At 35.9% G+C, this 25,889-nt stretch overlaps 1 protein-coding gene across 2 annotated transcripts in view; it reads left to right on the top strand.

The window, feature by feature from the left end:
* Dpyd (dihydropyrimidine dehydrogenase) overlaps positions 1-25,889 on the top strand; it is an 830,055-nt gene that overhangs the window by 181,427 nt on the left and 622,739 nt on the right. For both annotated transcript variants that reach the window (XM_027395605.1, XM_027395606.2), the window contains exon 4: positions 6,841-6,928. In XM_027395605.1, the coding sequence (XP_027251406.1) occupies positions 6,841-6,928 (88 nt within the window). The remainder of the gene's footprint in view (positions 1-6,840; positions 6,929-25,889) is intronic.

Here is a 25,889-nt window from a genome sequence, read left to right as displayed (position 1 = left end):
AGTCCAATGGATAGAAAAGAAACTTTAAAAGCTCAGATTCATGTGTCAGATAGCTTTGTATCTCATAGGGTGACCTCTAAATCTCTCACCCAAATTGTAGTTGGTTTCTCCTCTAGCATTTGTGCCACTATGACACCAATGGGTATTTCTTACAAGTAGTTTGGTCTTATAGCTGCTAGAGTTTGAGCTGGTTGAGCTTAATGATTATTTCTAAATTCTAGTAGTATGTATAGTTTCTAGTACTATGAACACTAGCCAGTAGGGATGGAGTTTAAGTTGAGTACCTGCTAGATTTCTTCATATGCTATTGCATAACTGTGTTGTATCTTCAGCAATGGGGGGTTATTATCAACTTGTAAAGGGTTACCAATACCATTGGCGATGCCTGTAGTTTTCTGGGTGATCTATGGGAATGTTTTGGACAAAAATTCAATAAGCTAGTAAATCATGTTTTGTTCTCAAGCTGTTTATCATTACCTTTCACCAAATTACTTTGAGTACCAGTTCTGTGTAAATTATGAACACATCTAAATTTTACTTTATTGAATTGTTCAAAAAAACCTTCATTTGAAAGAGATTCTAAATGTGCAAATATTTTTAAATATGCTTGATATTATTATAAATGTTTAAAAATCATGTTTGCCATTAAATTTTATATGCAAATAGTTATTAAAGGCAAAAAAATCTAGAAATTTATGTGCTGTATAAAAACACAGTGATGCATAGCATCAAATCAAACTTCAATAAGAGCTTTTGCATTGTCTTATTGTACCTTTTTTGTCCTATTTCTCTGCTATCTCTTGGAGTCCTTTCTTTTCTGAAGAAGAAATGGAAGAGTAGTGGATATGAAAGAGAGTGGAGGTGGGAGTGGTAGGAATGGATGGAGGGGGAACTGTTGTTAGAATATATTATGTGAAAGAAGAATCTATTTTCAATAAGAAAAATAAAATAAAATAATGAATTTAGTTTTTTGGGAGCCATACAGCTTGGCATGGACCTTTAGGCCAAATATGGCAAGCCACAGGGTTGTAGAACTGTCTTTTGATTATAAATGGCTTCTAGAAGCATGAGCACCCAGAAGGAACAACATGACCTAGACGTCAATTCTTTGTTCCAACCACAGGCCCACTTACCTAAGCAACCCTCCCGAGTCCCTCCAATTACCTAGGTAACACTCCCCACCACCCGTGAACCTTTTACCCTGCCAATATCCTCCTTCTATAGTTTTCTAACATCCTGCTTGAACTAACACCAGGTTCTTGGCCTCTTCTCCCCCTCCCCTTTACCTGATAATACTGACTATATAAGCTGCCCTGGAAAAAATAAAATTTGCCACTTGATCAGAATCCTGTCTTGTGGTCATTCTCCCATGTCTCTTGTCCCCATTCTTCTCCCTGGACTTCTTGCTCTAGGTTGCTGTCCCACGGGTCAGGACAACTACATTAGTTATTTTTAGTGATGTTACCATAGCTTCTAACTAAATATCATGACTATAGTAACTGGGCCTAGAAGAGAGTTTCTAGTATTCAGTGTCTGTGCTACCTGTCCCTTGTCCAGAAAAACTCTCTTTATCAATCAGCTACATTAGCAGTTGTATAAAGGCTGCTAATGGAATAATAAGAAAAACATATTATAAACCAATAACCCAAAAATTATTGGAAGTACAGTGTAACGTCTAGTTCCCTGCTTTGACACTTTGCTGCATCAGAACATAAAATTAATCATATCATGGTTTTAAAGATACAGTCCATCAGTCTTAGATGGTTTATTTTTCTAGTTTTTGGTTTACTCTGGCACCTATCCAGCAAGAGAGAGGAGGAGGAAGTAAGACCCATACTAATGACTGTGTCTCAACTAGTAGATCTCCCAAGTAATAAAAAACAGCAAAGTCCTATGGAAATATAATATCAGTATTGAAAAAATAGTGGGATAGTTTATCTGAACACTAGTTTGATTCTATTATATTAGCATATGGATTAATGTAGGTTATACATAGAACAGTTCTGGCTTCATTAAATAAAAGCTTAGCAAAACTAAGACAGTATAAGCTGGGTGTTGTTGGCACACACCTTTAATACCAGCACTCGGGTGGCAGAGGCAGGAGGATCTCTGTGAGTTCGAGGCCAGCCTGGTCTCCAGAGCCTGTGCCAGGATAGGCTCCAAAGCTACACAGAGAAACCCTGTCTCGAAAAACAAAACAAAACAAAACAAAAACAAAAAAAGGAAAAAGAAAACTAAGACAGTATATATTGAGTTCATGCATTTTCAGTAGATGTGTGTACATGTAGGTGCGCTTGGGTATTTGTGTCTTTCCTGAAAAACTGTCTTATTTCTTATTAAGTAGACAATTCTGTAAGAAGTGTAGTTTAGAATTTCAGCTGTTGGGAATGCTTACTAGTAGAAGTATTTGTTCTTTTCAGATGTGTGAAGAATAAAATGCTTTGTTATTTATTCTGAAGTAAAACTACTCATCCTCATTGTGTCTGTTTTCCCTACAAAAAGATCTCAAATATGTCTCTCTTGAATAGTTTTGTCCCTAAAGTTACAGAATGAAAGTTTCCATATGCGTTTTGAAAATCCTGTTAATCACAAAAGATTAACATTTATTAAGCATCCCACATATTGCTTTTAATGAAACCCATTGTTATGCCCTGTACTAAATATGAAAATAGAAAGTTTATCAGTAATAAAACATATGATGTTTCACTGCTTTTAAAGATAATCTAATATACAAGTTTAGTATGAATTTAATTATCTGCAGATTAAAAATATTGCATAATTATTTATCTGAAATAACTTTTGCCCCTTACAGTGAATTAAAAAAAAAACTTATTGTAGCAAAGTAACTCTGCAAGGAAAGGGGTTCTTAAATGACTGAAGACACAAACAACTGTAATTGAAATGTTACTTCTGAGGAACAATTTACTGAGCACTGTGGCTTACCATAATTGTTGACAAATCCCCCTAAGTACTTGATTTCTTCATGGTATCAATCATTTAAAGCAATTTAGGAAATAACATCTGGACATACATTTCTGCTATTTTATTTACATCATTTGTTTACATCATTACAATCCTCAACCTTTCCGATTTGGTACAGTGAATATACCCTGTAATATCTATTATGGCATGGTCAAAGGATAATTTATTGTCAAATAGAAAAATAGGTCAACAATAATGTCACTTGATGATCAACCCCCCCGCACAAGTTTAATAAAACATCTCACCAGTATGCATTCCAGTGCAGTGGTTGATATTTTATTAGGACTACCTGGCTATAGCAGTAGTGTAATTACTGAGCTGTCAGAGTGATAAGTGGGATTAATGGCAGCCTGATGCACTTTAGTCTGCACAGCGCTTAGAGAATTGCAAGATGGTATTATTATCAGAGTCTGCCCATTCTGGCATATTCATGGAACCAAAAGAAAAAAAAAAAGAAAGCTACAATTCAGGTTTGCATTGCCCTGCCTCATTAACATCTGACATTTCCAACAGCTGTTATTTGTGAACCAGCTCAATAATAAAGGGAGAATTATTTGGTAAAGAGGCTTAATAACCACAACGAAAAATCCTTACGTTGTCAGTGATGTTAAGTGACTCTGTTTATGTTGAATTTCAGATTTCTCGGGAAGGACAGGAAGACATGCTGCATATTAATTCAGTTCACTCATCTCTGCTGACGTTATAAGATCATTTTTAGTTGCCTTATTAGTCACATTGGGTGTTTGAAAGAGGAAATGTAGAAAACTTGGTTAGAGATAACTAGAATCTGTATGATGTTTTCTCTGTCAAGTGCCATTCTTCCTTCCTTCCTTCCTTTCTCTTTATGTGTGTGTGTCTGTCGTGTGTGTGTGTGTGTGTGTGTGTTTAGCATACATATGCATATATATCTTAAGTAGCTATGTAATGGCGAGTATATTTAAACTGTTAAGGTGACTTATTAAGTGAGATAATATGAGATAAATGTTTTGCTAGGATTTTGACTGTGATGCATTGGTATTTGGTAGAAAGCCTTTCACAATACTATTGATGCCCACCGTATTTATCCACATGGGAGTTTCCCACACAACATTAACATTGCCTCACTTCAACTTCAAGGACTGCATTGGATGAATCTTGTCTCCTCCTCCTCCTCCTCCTCCTCCTCCTCCTCCTCCTCCTCCTCCTCCTCCTCCTCCTCCTCTCTCCTCTTCTTCTTCTTCTTCTTCTTCTTCTTCTTCTTCTTCTTCTTCTGCATCACTTGATGTATGTTGCAGGATGTACTTTCAAGAAATTCTTTTTTTCCACCTCAGGAAAAGTGTTTTAGGAGAAAAATCGAAAAACAAAACATTTTAAAAACCCAAGTCTGATTGGATAGGACTCCAACAAATGACAGATGTGAATCTAACAATGGCATTCAGAGCAATGACAGGGGAGAGGTTTAACAACTACATTTCTCAGAGGACAATTGATTATGAAAAGCTTTCAGTACTCATTTTGAAAAATTTAATTTAGAGAGAAGGCTAAGGGCATAAGCCAGAGAAAAAAAGCCAGATTGAAAAAACAAGATATTAATTAGGTTCTGAGAAATTGCTTCAGACAATGGAGAGGATGGCCATATAAAGGAATGACAAGGAGATGGCTATTGTTTCCTTGAAGGAAATGAACTAAGGTCTTTACACTTGGAAGTGTATAGAAAATTAGGGCACTCATCACCATGTCAGTGAGCGATGTAGAATTCATACTTAGACAAATTATTAGGAGATTCTGTTCTTGTAACACACATGGGAGTAGTACATTTTCTGAAGTTGTATATCCAGCTGGATACCTTTCTTCCCCTCCTCTTGCTTTAGACCAGACTAAATATTTCTTTACCCACCCTGACATATTCCTTCTCCTTCAAACCTTGGCATGTACCATTTCCACTCTGGAGTCAGTCTTTTGTTTCCTGTGCTGCCACTCCTACCACCATTTGCTTCCTTAACATCCACCCATCTTTCATGTCTTCATTAAGTATTATTGCACTCAACAAATCTCTCCGTACTCCCACTCCAGAATTAATAACCCTCTGATATCCTCCCTTATACTGTATTTTGTTAAATCTTACATTGATCATTTGGAAACCTGAAGTACTCTTTATATATCTGCATGTGTCCTTCAGCTATGTGTTCCACTACTTTAAGTTCTCTATGCCTTTCATTCCTTCCTGTTGCTGTAATAAAACATGACCAAGACGGGTAATATGCAAAATAAAGACATATATTTAGCTCACATTTTGGAGGTTAAAATTTCAAGTCACATGGCACAGGTTATCATGTGAGCCTTATGATGGATGACATATATGTGAGAAAGAGACCATATAGCAATAAAGAAAGTCAAAAGGAGTCAAGGAATGAGGTAGGCTTGCTCTTCTTTACAAGGTCTCCTGTAGGAACTAGCATGACCTCATCAATTTTTTCTTAAACCAATTCCCTTAAATGAGTTGTCTTCCCAGTAAACTCTACATGTTGGAGGTTTCATACTACCTCCTTGTATTATATCTTTTGAAGACCAAACCCCTAACTTGGTTGACAAGCTTAATCTATCATACATGGTATCAGTAAATGTTTAGTAAATGAGGGAGTAAGTAAACACACACACACACACACACACACACACACACACACACACACACACCATGTGCAAATGAAGAATGGTACAGTCAGGGTTTGCATGTGTCTCCATTCCACAATAACATTGTGGCATGATGGGTCTCACAATATGGTTATTAATATCATCTCAGAGACCAATAACTTGGACTTACTAGGAGCTCTTCAGTGAAATAAGTACTTCAGCCTCACAAATGGCACTTAGGTATACTAACCTTCAGTAAAGTCTCTGGTTAGTTCCTCATGAAGAAGACTCTGAATTATAATTGGGAAGTAGAATTGGGTATTCAGTAGATCCCTGTGGAGCAGTACCCCACAATGGATTAAGGAGTTTGTATCTCTAAGCCCCCCATTGACCTGTAATTATACATGGGCTGCCACTAGCAGAGGATACCTTGACCTTACTTCCTTTCCTTAAGCTGAAGGTAGCCATGGGAAGAAAATGCTTTGTTCTTGAAGGGAGTGGATCTGAGCTACTCTTTGGAACAGTTGCTACAGAACTCACTTGTGCTGAAAGACAACAGAGGAATGGATGAAGGAGGAAGAAAGGAAATAGAGAACAGCAGAAAGTTTGGAGACAGGAGAGAAAATAAGAACATTGTGACAGTTAAGATATAGAAATCCTTCACAGTTGATTATAATTGTGGTCTCTAAGACATTCAAACTGTGTCATGAAACAATGTATATATTAAACCATGTACTGATGTATCAAAAGGTGAAAGATCCCATAATGGACGGAATGATGTATCTCCAGTATATACCTCCTAAAACCTAGGAGCAGCTCTGAGAGTACAGGATGCTAAATACCTAAAGGCCACTATTCGGCATACCTTAGAAGGCATAAAATTGTAGAAGGTAGAGACTAAGTATTTACTGTATCCTTTAAAGAATGTATGCTTAACGGTTTTAAATTTTGTTTGTATTTGTTAACTATGAGTCCACATAAGATAAAAAATAGTGAGAGGGGCTGGAGAAATGGCTCAGAGGTTAAGAGCTCTGGCTGCTCTTTCAGAGGTCCTGAGTTCAATTCCCAGCAACCACATGATGGCTCAACAACCATCCGTAATGAGATCTGGTGTCGTTTTCTGGCATGCAGGTGTATATGCAGGCAGAACACTGTATACATAATTAGTAAATAAATCTTTAAAAAAATACAGAGAAAATTATGTCATCTTTTTTGTAACTTTCTTAACCCAATTATTCTCTTCCCTAGATGCTTGAAATGTGCAGATGCCCCCTGCCAGAAGAGTTGTCCCACAAACCTCGATATTAAGTCATTCATCACAAGTATTGCCAACAAGGTGAGCTTAGACATCATGGACATAATGGGACCACGGCACTCATGAACTCACAGCAGATGTGGTGTTGCCTGTGCAGGACCTGCACAAGATGAAGGCAGTCAGCATTTCATCATGAGGGTAGATCTCAAACCCTATCCCTACCTGAAGAGTTATTGACAGCTTCTGTGGGAGGGAGAATGCTTATTCTTTAAGGAAGTGACCACTGGAACATCAACTATGCTCTAGTGTATGGCCACATACCATGAAACTATAGATAGGAAAAATTAGACCTTTTGTTAAAGAAACAAAAAAGGACATGAGGTTGGCAAGAGGATGGGGAGGATCTGAGGGGAATTTTGGAACTGGGAGGAATAGACGGTAAATATGTTAAAACACAGTCTCTGCACTTATGGTATTACCAAGGAATAAATAAAAATATTACAGATGTTTTGAGATAATCTGCAGTTACTGCTTAGGTTGTAGGACATGACATTAGTCTTCATTGTCAAATTTAGTAGGATTTGAAGTGCCAAATTTTAGGTTGGCTGCTTGATATTAACCCAGTGAAAACTATTGATCCAGTCATTTTCTTCTATGAAGGACATGTAGCATCAGTCTTCCAAGGTTGCTGCTAAGTGAAAAATAAAACATACTTCACATGGATATTTAGTATAGTAGTAAAAGGACTTAGTATCTTCTCTTTTTTATACTTTTTATTTTAATTAGAAAGAAAATTATTTTACATGTCAATCCCAGGTCCCTTTCCCTTCCCTCCTCCCCTGCCACCCCGCTAACACCCTACCTATCCCATGCCCTTTCTGCTCCCAAGGGAGGGTGAGGCCTTACATAGGGGGTCTTCAAAGTCTGTCTTATTCTTTGGGATAGGGCCTAGGCCAACCCCCTTGTGTCTAGGCTCAGAGAGTATCTCTCCATGTGGGATAGGCTCCAAAGTCCATTCCTATGCTAGGGATAAGTTCTGATCCACTGCAAGAGGCCCCATAAATTTCCAAGATCTCCTCACTGACACCCACATCCAGGGAGTCTGGATCAGTCCCATGCTGGTTTCCCAACTATCAGTCTGGGGACCAAGAGCTCCCTCTTGTTCAGGTTAGCTGTATCTGTGGGTTTCACCAGCCTGGTGTGGACCCCTTTTCTCATCAGTCCTCCTTCTCTGCATCTGGATTACAGTTCAGTTCAAGTATTTTCTTGATACAAAATTATTGTCCCGATTTGTTTAATGTGTCAATTCTTAAAGTAGTGATTCTACTTTTCTTGTTGACAGTAGTAACTACTGGTACCTACTGTTTGTCAGTGCTGAACATAATTGCTGTGACCATATCATCATCATCTTAATAGTACACAATGAAATATAAACAGAGGCCCTTTTTAAAAAATACCCAGTTATAGTTTCTTTTGGTCAATGCAGCATTACATGTAACCCAGGGAGATTGTGCATGCAACTTGTGTGAAATGAGTCTGAACGTACACACTGCTTCTCTGGCAAAATGTTATTTAGCTTTAGTAAACAGGCTCAAGAGACTATGAAAAAAGGAAGTGGAAACAGACCAATTAATTGTGAATAGGTTGTAAAAATCCATGAATAATATACTCCATGTTTAGGTCTTAATTCCTTAGGGACTGGGAAATATGCTTTGCATTATTGGAAGAATTTTGGAAAGGCATCAAGTTTTAAATATCATAGTATCCAAAGATATTCATTATCTCAAGAACTCTGTTTTAGTTGGTAAATAATACCACACAGAATATATTGAAGTCATGTTCATTTATACCAAAATATATAAAGTCTGAAATCTAAAATATTCTTGCTAAAACACATATCTAAATTAACAGTACTCATATCAGAAATGAGGGGGTTGGTTGATGGCCATCAGTCTGGAAGAATGTGCTAAATGAACTGTTCCTGACCAGTCTCACTGCAGTAGCTAAGCAACCCATTTCAAAATCTCTGTAAATTCACAGGAAAAATAATGACAAAAAGGAAAATTGGCATTATTTGAAATGTTTATATCATGTCTGAGAGATATGAGAATGATCTCTTTTGTTGTTGTTTAAAACTCCTTCCTTTTTTGGTTGGCATAGTGGCTCAGTGGTCAAGAGGACTCGATGATTTTGTAGAGGACCAAGGTTAATTTCCTAGGACCCACACCCATAATTCCAGTTCTAGGCTATCTGTCAAACTTGTCTTCTTCCACAGGCATCAGGTACCTATGTGGTATAGACACATACATAGAGACTTAATACTCATGATGCAGGACACAAATAAACATTAACAAACAAATACAAAGAAACAACCTCTTTCCATTTTCTTAATTTATCTGTAATTTGGTATTCATCGAAACATATTTAACATATTAACTAAAATTTTTGAGGATATTTTACTGAAAATTTCATCATTTCTTAGGCTGTTAATAAACTTTTTAAGGAAGTGTATTCCCGAGGATTCATTTGTGCTCATCAAGAAGGGTCAAAGGTTCATTTTCATTGAAGCCTGTGGGTTTTTAGACATACACAGGCAGTGTGCAATGTAAACTGTTCCCTACTGCTCTGCCACTGGACCTGAACACAAGAGGGGGTGTTCATCCCAGGGTGAGAGGGTAATTGAATTGCCTGACTCAATGAGCCTTGTGCCTCTTTGGGAAAAAGATGTCGTGGGTGTTGTATTGTGTTAGGCTCCTGTGATTCACTGGAGTTTAGACCAATGCTTTCATTCTTTATTTTCTTACAAACTGGATTACAACTCTGGTTTCGAAAGCTGCACTCAGTTCTATTGTCCCTCGACAGTCAGCTTTTCTCTGTTTCTCTAGTGCAGGCTATAGTTTGCAATTGTCTCTCTCAATTGGAAGCACACATTTCAGAGTCATCAAACTGTGAACACTGGGCTATATTTCTAGAGAGTTTTCCTTCTGAGAAACACTACTTTATCTAAGAGTGTGTGAGGCCAGTCTATAAATGTAGTGGCAGAAAAAAGTCTGTTTGCTTAAGTATTCATTTCATGATCCTGTGTTATGAACAATAGTGATATGTTCCCTTTAAAACTATTGTGGCAAATGATAAAATATTGATTTTCCCTCTTTCCTTTGCAAAATTTTGTAAACTCCTGTAGCTGTTATATACACACAAATTTAATAACACATATGATACAAACGGGTTCCCTGGATGCTTCAGTGCAAAGTAAAAACCACTTCTATGGGGTCTGGGAGGTAGCTCAGTGAGTAAAGCACTAACAAGCATGAGGACTTTAGTTTACAGCCCAGATTACTGGGTACAATATGGTCCATTTGCACTTCCAGTATTCCTACCGTGAGATGGGAGACAGGAGGAGAATCCCTGCAAGCCCATGGGCAGATAGCCTGCTATACTCAGAGGCAGATAAAAAGAACCTCTGCAGCTAACACAATAGAGGGAAAGGACTAACACCCAAGATTGTCCTTTGACCTCCACAGGAATGTTGTGTCATGCACATGCCGTTGTTCACATTATACACACACACACACACACACACACACACACACACACACACACACACACACACGTGAAACAGATGTTCTTTTTCCCAGTAGAAAGAACTATTGACACATAAGAGGTGCAAAAGCAACTGGCATTACACTCAGAGGCACACAAATTCTAACCTGGAAAATTTACTGGTAATACTATTGAAAGTAATATTTCCATATCTTGGATAAGTTCTCTTGATATATAAGTGTGTATGTTTGGTATGTGTATTGCATATAGTCACAGATCTGACTAGTGAGATGGCCTCATGTGAGTTTGAGTTTCATTTTCAACTGCCAAGTGGTTCATGCTCTCACAAACAATATGCTGATTATTTTTTCTGGAATAATTGACCAAAACGAAGACTGTAGTTGTCTTACTTCTTTAATCAAAAATTGCCAGCTGCTCCTCAGTGCCTAGAAAGTCATGCCTGAATACATGGTGAGTGATGAAGAAGCTGGTTGGGGTTTCTTTCATTTTTATATTAAACTAGCTATATATATACTTCAAACACCTAGAAATCCATAATTGATCCTTTAGTAATTTTTAAATAAATAAACACTTCAGGTGTGTGAAACAAAAATGTAGCAGCAAGATTTTTTACTTTCCTTTAATCCGGGATACCTAACTTGATAGAACTATTATTATGGGCATCGATGTCTGTTTCCTGGACATTGTTACAAATATAACCAACCTGCCATTGAAGGACACTTCAAAAGAGCTTGTTTATTTTTTACAAAAAAATATTATCTCTGTTGGCTCTCAAAGTCCAGTGTCATTGTCTGCAAGTGTGAATATCCCCATGTGGTTTATAGCTCTAAAGTTCTGTGCCATTTGCAATCACAAACGACATGTCTGATAGTGGGCATCAGATAGTGGGGCGCCTGTCACCAAGGCATTAACCCAAGTGGCTGTTTTTGCACAGAATACATTTCTTTAATCCAAATAAACTCTTTTACCTGTCAAAAAAGTATTTGTGTAGGTTAATTATGTTTTTAACAGTTGATGTATTATAAACACTACTTTCAGTCAGTATTGGGTTAACTTTATTCAGATGTCCATTTATTTTTATATTTTTATCTTGGAGTCTTCATGTGGGACTTGTTTATGTCTCTTGGCATTCTTTAAAATTTTATTAAGAAAGGATGCGTTTTTTTTTTTTTTTAGATTTTGCTTCTGCATCTCTTTTTGTTTTTTTTCACTAACATAAAAAGAAATATTTTATCTGTTGAATTCAGGGTTTGCATGTTTTTCTTCTTTTGTTTAATAAAGAAATTGATTCCAGGATCTGTGACTGCATTTGGAAGGTGAGTTGAAGTCAAATTATTGCTCCTTTGAAGATGGTTTCCTGGAAAGACAGTGTTTTATAGTGCTTTATCAATGGTATTAAATAACGGTATTGTGATTTGTCTATGAGCAATTTCTCTTCCTTTTATGGAGATTCTTTAATATGTAGGTTAATGTCTTTCAATATGAGGCTCTATCTCATCATTTTCTCTTTTTACCTTATAATAAAATATTATTATACATTAAAATTTTATATATTTATCTCTACTAATTTTTTGGAAGAGAGAGAATTAAATTGTAATTACCTTCATTTCTCTTTTGAGTAGTACTGTCAAACCATTCACCAACTTACCTTTTCAAAATAGTTCATTGAATTTTTGCTACAATTATATTTATTGTTTTTTTCTCTTACATATATCTTGAAAGCAGTTTACCCTCTCTTGTCTCCTCCTTACTCCTCCACTCCCTGATCCGCCCCTGGACTGCTCCTTCATTTTTCTTTAGAAAAGGGCAGACTTCTAATTGTTATCAACCGAACATGGCATATCAAGTTGTAATAAGGCTAAGGACCACCCTTCCTATTAAGGCTGAACAAGGTAACCCAGCAGAAGGAAAAGGAACCCCAAAGCAGTTAAAAGAGCCAGAGACAGCTTCTACTCCCACTGTTTCGAGTCCCACAAGAACACCAAGCTACACAACCAAAACACATATACAGAGGGCCTAGGTCGGTTCCAGGCAGGTTCTCTGAATGTTGGTTCAGTCTCTGTGAGCCACTATTAACCTAGTCCAGTTGATTCAGTGGGTTTTCTTTGTTGTCTGTGACCCTTCTGGTTCCTATATTCCCTCCTCCCACTCTTCTATTGGATTCCTAGCTTTGCCTAATTTTTGGCTCTGGGTCTCTGCATTTGTTTATCGGTTTCCATCAGTCACTGGATGAAGCTTTTCTCATGACAATAATGCTAGTCTCCTATCTACAAGTATATAGCAGAGTATCACTGAGGAACATTACATTGATGTTTTTTCCCATCACTGGTCTATCTCGCTTCTGGGTCCTGGCCCTCTGGGTGGTGTCACTTGTGGGCTCCCTCTCATAGCATATGTTTCAAGCTGGACCAGTCATTAGTTGGCCATTTCCATAATTTCTGTGACATCTTTACCCCAGCACATCTTATAGGCAGGACAAATTGTAGATTGAAGGTTTTGGGGATAGGTTGGTGTCCCAGTTTTCCACTGGAAGTCTTGCCTGGTTGCAAGAGATGGCTGGTTCAGGCTCTGTATCCCCCAACCTGATTCTTCCTGCTTCTATCCCACTTGCTCCCAATACCCCCTTCCAAAATATCTATTCTATTTCCCTTTCCTAGGGAAAACCATGTGTCTCTGATTGAACACTCCTTATTACTTAACCTCTCTGGGTCTATGGATTATAGCATTATTGCCTTTACTTTACAGCTAATATCCACTTATAAGTACATACCATGTTTCTCTTTCTGGGCATTGGTTACCTCACTCAGGATGATTTTTTTTTATTAGTTTCATCCATTTGCTTACAAATTTCATTATGTTATTTTTTAACAGCTGAGTAATACTCCATTGTGTAAATGTGCCATATTTTCTTTATCCATTCAGTAGAAGGACTTCTAGGTTCTTTCCAGTTCCTGGCTATTATGAATAAAGCTGCTATACACAGAGTGTACTTTGTATATATGCCCAAGAGTGGTATAGCTGGGTCTTGAGAGGTAGCTCAGCTGTTAAAGGCTAGTCTCATGATCAAAAAGTACCTATTGTTTCTAAGAGTTCTTTAAAACTTATTCATAATCTGCCAGTGTTTATCCAGTTTCTCAAACTATACCATTCCAACCATAGGTAAAATATTTACTTCCCCAGTCTATAATTCCACTCTCCAGAGTTGCTAAGAGTCTGTATTTACCATCTGTTCTGTCTGTTCATTTCCTTGAATGGCTAATGATATACTTTTTATTCTGCTTTTTCTTTGAGCCCATGGAGGAACTTATATGAGAACTCTCATAAATGCATGTTTCTATAGGGAGGGTTTACACTTGCTTTTGTCAGGAAGTGACTTTAACATTATCTTCTTGAAGTACCTCAAAACACCTTTTATTTCTCCTTCAAAGCATGACCTTTAGCACTGGATTTTTGTAAATTTCTTAAATGGCTATTTCTCTCCATCTTTGGATAGTTACTTGGTTAAGTCAGGAAGAATTTTGTAATTTTGAATGGGGGAGATGGAAGGAAAATTATCTTCCTCTCTATAATAATGTAGGCTTTCATAGTCCTTGCGTTATAGTAGGGCTTTTTTTTTTTTTTTTGTAGTGTTTTAGCTTCACCTTTTGGGTGACCCTTGGACTTACTTTCAAATATGTATGCTATGTTCTCACAATTTCTGACAATGGAAGTCTATATTCACCTTGTTGTCAAGAGTATTGAACACAATTCCAGGTATACCACTGCACTGTTGGTTTTGCCATCATCTTTGTTTTGGGGACATATCAGTTCAAGTACTCATTAAAGATAGCTTTACATCACGTATCTTCTCTACAATTTTAATTTCACACCTAGAAAGATGATAGCAGAAACCTAGCATTCAATTGAAATACTATTAGTAAACCAAAAACAATATTTAGGAATTGGTGAGAAGAATACATTGATTTGAAGAAGTTCAAACTTTTGTACGAAAGTATCAGGGGGGTAAGTAAAAAATGATTTGTCATAACAGATATTGATACCACTATAAAAGTAACTAAAGTTCTACAGTGTCAGTGTAGAAAAGCACAAGTTTATGAGTGAGAGGTGAATGCATAGGAAATGCAGGTGATGAATTCAAAATTTTGGTTCAGTAGAAAACATGACTCACCCATAAGTAGTTCTTTAATAAATCTTACTTCTGAAACCGGTCAGCTTTAGAAATGTATAGCACAGGGATGGAGAGATGGCCAAGTGTTTGAGAACACTGGGGCTTCCTGCAAAGGACCTGGGATTCTTTCCCAGAAACCTCTTGGCCAAGTTTGTCTGGTATTCCAGTTCCAGAAGATCTGATGCCCTCTTCTGGTATCCATGGGCATGAGGCATTCACACAGTATACAGATACATATGCAGATAAAACACCCTCACACATTAATAAAAATAAATTTTCAGAAGAATCAGAATAAACTTACATACATTTAGTAAATTGAAGAATAATTTAAAGTTAAAAGCTACATATTAACTGAAAGTAAACCTTAATATACACATGGGTAAAATCTACCATTCAAATGTAAACTAAATGAAAATCATTTTGCTGTTTATTTCAGACTAAGTATTAATGTCATTAAAATGTTACTGAAATTTGTGAGAGAAGAAGCTGCTGTTGGAATGGACCAATGTTATCAACAGTATAAAATGATGACTTATAATCAGAGTCAATTGTAGAGGTTCCATAGTTTTCAAAGTATATAAATCAGAAGATGGGCCACCAATGTTTACCCATTAGTCACTAAAGATCAGAGTTAGATGATAATCTTTGCTCTGTATCAGGGAGGAAACCTGAACTCTCCTGCAACTCCCATATATATGAAACCACAAATATATATGTATATTTAAATATATATGTACATTTGTGTTTGTGTGAATATGTTTCTGTTAATCAACTGCATATTACAAAGTGCAATCTATACTGAACAGGTAAGCAAATACACACATGCATTGAATGACCAACAGCTATTTATTATATATATATTCCTTAAATATAAACCTACCAAATACATATGCATACATTTGATTCTATCACTTGAGATTGTAGTGTTGACAAAGCAAAAACTGGAGATCCCTTTACTGTTGGGTAAATCTATTAGGTAATATTTATTCTATTCAATGACATTATGCTATTCTAAAAATGAATTATTATACCTCTTAATTGGAAGAGTCTTCTTATTAAATGAAAATAGGCATATTGTTTAGCAATATGGAGCATGGAACCATTGTGAAGAAAAACATTCTGGTTGGCAGAAGCTGTTCACAGTACAGGCAAAGTGAAGTTTTTAAGAATTTCTTTGTAAATATCTAAATTGCCAACTATTATGTAAATATATATATGTTAAATTTAAAATATTTAGATATAAGATATTTAAATTACATCTTACAATGCACCTACATATTTTATAATATATGATAAATTAAAATTAGAAGACCATATTTTTTTAATTTCAGGGTTCAGATTTTCAGTTATTTCCCAAATGTCTTATAGTTCCATATGTTTTTCTTGTTCATTGCCTCACTGGACTTAAATGTCCCTATCAGAGCATTCTTAAGTCCATATTTATTTAGATGTGTTTAAATTCTCAATTTTTCTTGTCTGTCAGTCTATCAGTGTGTCTGTGCATTTCTTTGTCCTTCTTCCACAGAGAAGCCAGATATTTTAATTACAATGCTGCATAAAATATATTTTAATACAAATTGTAACTAACCCTCTGATAGTATATTCATTTCCAAAATATTCTAGGTTTTCTTTACATAGAAATCTGCCTCTATAAACCCCAAAATAATTCCAAATAAGTATGTTTACATTATAATAAAATACTGATTTAAAATGATCAATATGAATTTATGCACACCTTGGCCACTGTATTATCAGTTAATAATTATATTAACTGAATTTTCATTAATTAATTAATTTATATCTCTCACAAATTGAACTTGATATCCTGGCATATTGAATGTATTAGTTTTAAAGACAAAGGACTGGTATATAATTTCTATATAATTTATCATATTGAGTTATGTTGAGAAAATGAAAGAAGCAGTGCCTATTGACTTCTTGGTGCTTATCTGAAATCTATCCTGTTCTTTTTTGTGATTTATTGTTTTAAGATTGCTAAAGATAACATTTTACTTCTGACCAAGGGATTAGTAGAATTAGTGATTTTCTTCAGAATTTCTTCATTAGCTGATTGCTTCAATCTTCAGATACTTTGTTACTTAAAACAAGTGCTGATCAAATATATAAATAGCAAGGTACAAGCCACTAGTAATCCGCAAATGCTTTGATTTAAGTAAGATAGTGAGTTTCACCATATAGCTTAAGCCAATTTTTAACAAGATATTTTTAAGATTATGTGTATCTGTTTATCTGTGTGAACATGAATACGGTAGCTACAGATGTCAGAAGAGATCATGGGATTCTTCTGAAACTAAGATTACGGGCAGCTGTGAGCTGATCAGTGTGGGTGCTGGGAACTAGACTCAGGTCCTCTCTAAGAACAGTGGGTGCTCACAGCCACCGAGCCCATATCCAGCCCTTTACGCCAGGTGTGCATGAAAACAGCAGCAAGGTGGTGTTGCCTGTGTGTTTGCCCACAGACAAAGGTAAAACTAGCCCTTTAAAATGTTCTTTAATTTTCAAAACTGAGTAACAATAGTAATGTCAGTACAAAATAAGTTTGTATCCCATTTCTTTCTTTAGTAGTTCCAAAACAAAAGAAATCCTACATCAAGAAACATGTAGCATTTGACTTAGGATATTTTAATATTATAAAGTTAGACAAAATGAACTACAGGTAGGCCATAAGGGACTTGAATTTAACTAACCTAACTAATGATCACATTGTCTGGATATTTTATTCTCAATCCTGCAAGTGTAAATGATTCATTCTTAATTGCATAGCTGTTTGATAGTGTAAAAGAACTGTGCAGAATCCAAGTGCAAAGTGTTTCTGTTCAATACATGCTACACAATCTGTAGTAAGAAAGTATTTGTTGTAATTTAATATTAAAATATAAATGGTGAATAAACAACATAATAATAATAAAATTGTACAAAATATGATTGCATAAATACTCTTAGCACCTGAACTGTTGGGTAAAATATATTATACAGTGAACTTCATGTTAAATATATTTGGGCTTAGTATTCTGAAAATTACTTTGATAAATTGAAGAATTTAAAGTAAATTATTACAATCAATACTAATTATATTCTTGAAAGCAGTGGTGGGTTTAAATTAATGTGCTTGGGATGGAGAACATTTTTGAGAAATCTTTTTGTACCCACTGTATAATAGCACACTGTCGTTCGTATCACAGCATACTGTCACTTGAGAAATATCTCATATTCTGGGCAATTAAAGGCCAACCCTCAGAAATAGTCTAACACTTTTTAAACAAAGAAAGTAGTGGTGTGAAATTACAGTCCAGTTGTAATTCCTTAAATAATCAGGTATGTGATGAATAAATATCACATACAGTACTTAGAAGTAGTCTAAGTAGTCTCATGAAACCCACTGAATACATGAACACATCTACATACATGATGTGTATGTGTGCCTGCACTGTACATGAGCAGGCACTGCAGTTGTTCTAAATTTCGGCTCAGATTAGATTTGGGTTGAGATTAGCTGAGCATTTTCTTATTTTTAGCAGTTAAACTTGCCATTAACACTTGTTATTGAGTAATAAGAAAATAATTTGTCTGGTTTTTTATTAAAATATTTAAACAAATGAAAAGCAACTGTGACACTAAAAATTTAAATTTGTTTTTCTTTTATCTGCCAAGTGTTGGTATTTTGAATTAATTGTGAAATAGAACAATCAGTAGCATGCCTAAGTTTTTACAGCTGTGGATGATGTCCTCTACAATGTGGGACTATTTGAAGTGAGTAACAGACCCAGAAGGTCTTCAACGCACTAGAGACAAATAGAAATACAATATGTGTATGTGTGTTTGCATGGATTTTTACAATAAAATAATTATATTTGAGGCATAATCCTGGATACCTTTAACATGTTGTCAGATGTAATGCATTGAAATGAAAAATAATTTAGTAGAAAAATTAAAATTGTCCAGCCAGCATGGTAACACATAGCCTTAGTGCTAGCACTGGAGAGGCTGAAACATGATGGTTTTAAAGAATTCAAAGCTAATATGAGCACAGCCTCTGTCTTTAGAAACAGATAATGGACCAGATAGATCTCAGTGGTTAAGATCACCTCTTGCTCCTGTATTGGACTTGGTTTGATAGCCTATAAGACCAGTTGCCTGATGACGCAATGACCTCTTCTGCCTCTGCCTGCACAGGCCATTGCAATTTCCATATATACTTGTGAGGTGTTTTTATTAGGGTTATGGTTGCTGTTATGAATTACCATGACCAAAAACAACTTGAGGGAGGAAAGTGATAACTTGGCTTTTGTTTCTATGTTACTGTTCATCAAGCAAGGCAGGAATCTAGAGGCAGGAGCTAATATAGAAGCCACGGAGGAGTGCTGCTTACTAGCTTGTTCCTTATGGCTTGCACAGTCTGCTTTCATTTTTTATCATTTTTTATTTGAATTAGAAACAAGATTGATTTACATGACAATCCCAGTTCCCTTCTCCCCCCCCCCTTTCTCCACTACCACACCCAACTAAAACCTGCACCTGCATCCCAGGGGTGGCTTCATACACAATGAACTGAACACTCTCCCATCAACCACTAGCTATGAAAATGCCCTACAGGCTGGCATACAGCCCAATTTTATGGAATATATTCTCAGTTAAGGCTCCCTCCTCTCAGATGACTCTATCTAGTATTATGTGGGCAAAAAACTAGCCAGCATGCAGGCACGCATGCGCACGCATGCATACACACACACACACACACACACACACACACACACAAACACACACACACACACACACACACAAATAAATAAATCTTTAAACAATAATTGAGAGAGAAATTAAAAATTTTCATGTACTAATTACTCTTAAATTCACTTTTAACTATAAATTATAAAAGGAGGATTCATTAAAGTTAATCTTCACCCTTCACTAATTTCTCAGGTGAAAGCATTCTCATTCACTAGTAGGCTGTACAGTATTTATCACTGGTACTTTTAGAATGCTTGCTATTGTAAAATATTTCTAAATCACATAATGATCATTAACTCTTACATCTTCATTTTATATTTATATTGGTTACTGGTAATGTTAATTTGATATATAAAACCAGTCTATCTCTTTCAAGTAATTTATATAATGAATTATGCTAAATTGGTTTACAAATCAATGTACTATGAAATAAACCAATCATGCTGTTTGCCTTTTCATGTTTTTTACCCCTGAATACATATGAAACTATAACTTTCTAAATATCTTATATAGTGTATTTTTTATTATTGTTCTGTATAAAGTGACTTTTCATTTTTACCACATATACTGTCACTATTTATGTTAGTTGGCAATTAAAGATTCTGAAGTACTTATTATTTTTGTATTTTTATAGTAATGGATTTAGTCTAAATTAAAAATAAATAACATTCTATATTTGTTCTTATTGTTATATTTGGTAAGTTATAGTCAAGGGAAAAATATTTTACTCAGAACCTTGACAAAATAAGACAGAAGACCTATATCTGAAAAATAAAAGAGCATCATAAATAAATATTTACAAATGCAATGATCTGAACACTTTCATACAAAGAAAAATCATGCTGTGATTTGAATAAGATATTTTCAAAAGAAACATTCTCTGAACATTGATTATAAAGTGGGAAAAGGTCAGTCTGGGCTGGCAATGTCGCTGAGCTCATAAAATTCTTACTGACTAAGAAGCATGAGGTCTTTGGTTTAATCCTAGAATCATGTATTAAAACTAACATACAGGCTTGCAGTCCCTGTTCGGGAGACTTGTGAGACTTTGCCTTAAAAATCACAGTAGATACCTTCCATATAAAGTATTTTGTGCCAATTTGCATATGTTCATGCCAATCAATGTGGCTTTTAAATGGATGGATCCCCCCCCCCCCGCCCTTGTTTGCTTTTCTTTTTGCTTTCTTATTCTTTTCCTCACATGGGCTTCCCTTTATAGGCACTAAAGTATTTAACTCACAGGATTATCATTTACAAAAGCTTTTGGAGGAGAAGAAATCCACAAAGAAAATGGAGAGGTGGCACAAGTCTATTAAATTTATTTAATGGGCAGCATTGTACATACACCAAGTTTTAAAAAGATATAATATAACCCTATAAATATATTTTGTTCTTTATTTACCAAGTCCTAAAACTAATGATTGTGCCAGGCTTTTTACTCTTGGGCCACCAATCATGAGACGGTACTCCTTTCTGGCTAGCTCTTTTAACTTAAATTAACCTGTTTCTCTTAATTTACCTTTTACCTTTGGGTTTTTACTCATCTTTCCTTTTCTATATCTTACTTTCATGCTTCTTGTGTCTGCAGGCTACCTGTCTTCTTGCCCCAGGCATCTTCCTCATTCTTTCCTTCTCTCATCTTTCTTCTCTTATCAAGCCTAGATTTCTTTTCCTGTTTATTCTCTCTGCCCCGAAAGACCTGCATATCCTTTTCCTACCTCTTTATTGGCCACTTAACTTTTTAATTAGAATAATTGGGTGTTTTAGGCAGGCAAAGTGAAACAAATGCAATACATCTTTACATAATTAAACAAATGCGGCATAAACAAATGTAATAAACCTTTATGCACTTAGAGTAACATTCCACAACATAAAAATGTTACACATATTTACATAGTTAAAATAATATATATTATTACATATTCCCCAAGTGAAAGGGCACTTGTATGAGAGCACTCAAATTCAGGAGTATCTTCAATGTCTATCTCTGTGTGTGTGAATGTACATGTGCATTTTAAATGCATTTGTGTGTAATCATGTATAAATGTGCCTGCGTAACTGTGTGTATGTGTGTCCATGTATTAATGTGTATACATGTTTGTATTTGTGCATGTATAAATGTGTGTGTGTGTGTATAAGTTTTCCAGGTTAACAATTCATGAACAGAAATCAAAATTCCATAAGAATAGCATATTAAGTTCTTTACACTTTAGGTTTAACTGAGAACAGTTGATTAAATTTGTGTTCCTAAAAATCTAATTATATTGTACAAAATTTACCAAAATTTAGCATATATATAAAGATAGGTTTGTCCTATCATATTCAGCCCTTTAACCATACAAGAACATGGCATGAGAGTAAGGTTTTGTTTCTTTTATTTCTTTAGCTTTAACAAGATTTCACTGGATACTCCAGTCTGGCTTTCCACTCACAGTCCTGCCTCAGCCTCCCAGGGGCTGAAATTGCTATCATGTGTGGTGACACCTGGCTCTTAATGTAGGTTCTCCATGTGCCATGACCATATTGGCTCTGGAACAGGGCTTTAGGTGTTTTCTGAACATATATGTCTCAACAACTTTGCCAAATATCTAAACACACAGGTTATACATTGAAGGATGATGACAGCTTTGTACAAAGTTACCCTGGTGCCCCTGTCTCCAGCATGTGCTACTAAAGCCATTTCCTATTCAGTTAATGTGCATCCATGCATTCATTCTTAGATAGCTGAAGCCAGGAATGTAAGCAATGTTAATTCACCCTTCTCACACATGCAAAATTACTAAGGTTTAAGCACAAGTATTTTTCAAATGCAACAGATTGGAGTTTATCTTGGAAAGATGCTTCCATCTGTGAAAACTGTCATTGGAAAAAGGAAGAACACTTTAAAATAAATCCACCAGCTGTATTGATAATCTTGTAGTGATAGGAAGGCCTGAATATGGTAGGACTATTTGTTAAATTAGTTATACCAGATGACAGGAGAGCAAGTTTGACAAGCTTTGCAGTTCCTGATAATGACTTTGAAAAATCATTAAATTGTAGCGGGATGGCATGTAATTTCAAGCTATAATTTTAAAGTAAAAACTAAAATATTAAAGTTACAATCATCTTAAAAGTAACTAAATGGTACATGTTGTGCTAAAGAATGTGCCATTGAAATGTTCAGGTACAAACTGATACTTTATACCTTAAAAAAAATAAGAAACAAACTGGTAAACTTTTGTTTTGGTTTGAAAAACAGCCATCATTTTTCTTTCAGAGTTTAGATCATAGAAGGAGTCAGCCATCCTGGGCTCTACAGAATACCCATTACGATAAACAGCAACCAATCCAAAACAAAGAAAACAAAAGAACTAGGAACAGTAACAAAAAATATAAAAAATAAAGTTGTCATGGTGTAGACAAAAATTGACTTGACCTAAAGAGGATAAATTTCTTGCATCCCTCGTAACTTCATAACCCTAACCCGAACCCTATACATTTTTGTCTACATGAGGAAACAAACACAAAAATGCTATAGTTGATGGAATAACATGAAGAAAGGGTTGAAGTGGTGTTTTCTTTTAGTAGGATTTCTGGTTGTCCATGAAGTACCTTCTCCATTTAAATTTTCTAGCCTCCTTGAAAAGGTTTAAGGGGCAAATCTCTTGTGTAGAAAGAGGACTCTAGAATCTTCTCACTTGCTGGAGAGACAGAATTGATATTGATCCTGTGGCCTTCAGAGAAGATTTGAAAAGGTGTCCCCTTCTTGAAAGGATTCTGAGTGGCTCTGCTAGTAGTACTCAGATCCCCAAACACTGGAGGGAACTGGGCATCTTGAGAGTTTCCCAAGAAGGTAACTTGCAAGGTGATTTCATGTTTCCTTTTATGCACCACCCACTTTGATTGATTGTTTTGTTTTTCAGACAGGGTTTTTCTGTGTAGCCCTGGTTGTTCTGGAACTCCTGTTCTGTAGACCTGGATGATCTTGAACTCAGACATCCACATGTCTCTGCCTTTGGAATGCTGGGATTAAAGATATGCACCACCACCACCATCCAGCTAATGTACCACCCATTTAAGAACCATCTTTCAGCAGAAGCAGAGATTCACAGTGAAGCACTGAGAAGAACTCCTGGAATACAGTTGTAGAGAGGGAAGAATGCTGAGCAAAGGGGTCACAATCATGGTGGGGAAACCCACAGAAACAGCTGACCAGAGCCAGTGGGAGCTCATGGACTCTATCTAGACTAACAGCTGGGGAACCTACATAAGACCGAACTACAACCCCTGAACATGGGTGTCAGTTGTGGGGCTTGGGCAGTTCCACCGGCAGTGGAACCAGTGTTTATCCCTAGTGCATGAATGGGCTTTTTGGAGCCCATTTCCTATGGATTGATAATCTCTCAGCCTAGATACAGTAGGGAGGTCCTCCGTCCTGCCCCAAAAGATGTAACAAATTTTATGACTCCCCATGGGAGGCCTCACCCTCTCTAAGGAGTGGATGGGGGAAATCAGATGGGGAGACAGTGGGGGAGGAAGGGGGAATGGGAGGAAGTGGGAACAGCGATTGGTGTGTAAAATAAGATTGTTTTTAATTTAAACACAAAAATTAATAAAAAATAGAAAAAATATCTTTCTGATTCTCTGATACATCCTGACACTTCCCTTTTCTAGGCTGATTCTGTGATCTCCCTGATACATCCTCTTTTCCAATTCCATTCCTGAGAATTTTCATGTGATCTGTATAGTAATATTCAATCTTTAACACCTGAATCTTTCCAGTAAAGTGATTGAGTTAATATGGATATGGCGCTGCATACATTTATTTAATCCCAGCACTCAGGAGGCAGCGACAGGTAGATCTCTGTGAGTTCAAAGCCAGAATGGTCTACATATGGAGTTCCAGGACAGCAGGACTATATCAAGAGATGCTGTCTCAGAAAACAAAAACAAAACAAAACACATTATTTTTAAAAGCTTGTATTGAAAACCTAAACCTGAAGGTTGACAGCCAGAGTTCCCCATAATCTAGAGCAAGCATAGTTTTCAAGTATGTCTTCTGGATGTCCTCCTCTACAAATAGAACTCCAGCCAAAATTGCTGAGTCATCACTCTAATGCCTTCTGTTCACTTTCTGGAATATTTACCCACAACAATTTTGAATGCTTTGGTTGTAATTGTCTCCCTCTATGAGCTATCATGTTAATATACTCTAGACACAGATTTCTTATTATAGTCTTCAAATAATTTTGTGTCTTTTTTTTCAATTTCTTGGTATGTCCTTTTAAGAGCTCTGGGTTTTTGATTTTCATAAAATTCTATTTCCCTTTTCTTTTTTACACTGTGGTTCAACTGTCATTGCTAAGAAACAATTGCCTATTCTACTTTAATGAAATTGCCTAATGAAAAGACCATTACCTAAGAAGCTATGCACCAAAATCATCTAGTGGAATTCAAACACAGTGAATGTAGCAGATAGTGTATTGTACAGTTTCCAATGAAGTGTGTGTGTGTGTGTGTGTGTGTGTGTGTGTGTGTGTGTGTTTGTGTTGTGTGTACAAATCAAAAACTGTGTCCTAACTAAATTGCTACACTGAGATGACATTTTGTAATGCCATGGGTAGTCACTTTAGAATGAATACTGTCTTAACTGCTTGTCTGCTAGTTGATAATGGTCAGCCAGTTACTTGATTTTTATTCCTTGTGTTTCTTAATTATGATCTGAATTCCACACCATATTAAGACTATATGTCTAGAATATATATATATATATATATATATATATACACACACACACACATAATAATATTATATATATATATATATATGTTAACCCTTTCTATGTTTTAGACACAGCTTTTTGATGAGACATGAAATTAGGCAAAATCATGAATGTTGTTAAAATCATAGATTAACTTTTTGTTTTACTTAGTACTAAATGATAATTTTTAAAATTTTTCTTGGATTGCTATCAATATTATTTTAGCCAATCTCTTCAACTTATCAATAGCCTGTTTCTTAACTTACCATTTTTAATTAACTGCCAGATATTTATTTTTATCTGTTAATTCGTGGAATGTTTTTGATTGAGGTCTGGATATTTTCCACAGTGAGGTATTAGTGAAGATCACCAGGAATCAAGGTTTCCAAAATTCTGGGGAAATAGTGAAATCACTCAACAAGAACACTATGACACCACCACAAGAGCAAAAGCTTGGATCTGCATATAGATCCCTTGTCCAGTGTGTGTGTGTGTGTGTGTGAGTGTATGTGTGTGTGTGTGTGTGTGTGTGTGTGTGTGTGTGTGTGTGTGTGTTTGTGCATGTGAGCAAGCATATTTATTAAATTTAACACCTTTGTTCAAAATGTAAAGGAGAATTTTGGGAAAGATATGCTCTCATGAATTGTGAAAAATGGCCTTTTAAATGTCAAATTTCTGAAACTAAACAACTATTCATTCATTAACACAAATGTATAAAATTCCTAGTAAGGTATTTTACTTGTGTTGTTCAGGTTCCTGGTGATGAAATGGCACAGCATATACATCTCATTTGCATCTCAATATCTTGAGCTTTAATA

This window comes from Cricetulus griseus (genome assembly GCF_003668045.3).
Source record: "Cricetulus griseus strain 17A/GY chromosome 1 unlocalized genomic scaffold, alternate assembly CriGri-PICRH-1.0 chr1_0, whole genome shotgun sequence".
Lineage (NCBI taxonomy): Eukaryota > Metazoa > Chordata > Mammalia > Rodentia > Cricetidae > Cricetulus > Cricetulus griseus.
The sequence above is the reverse complement of the archived record's forward strand: the minus strand, read 5'-3'. Positions and strand labels throughout refer to the sequence as shown.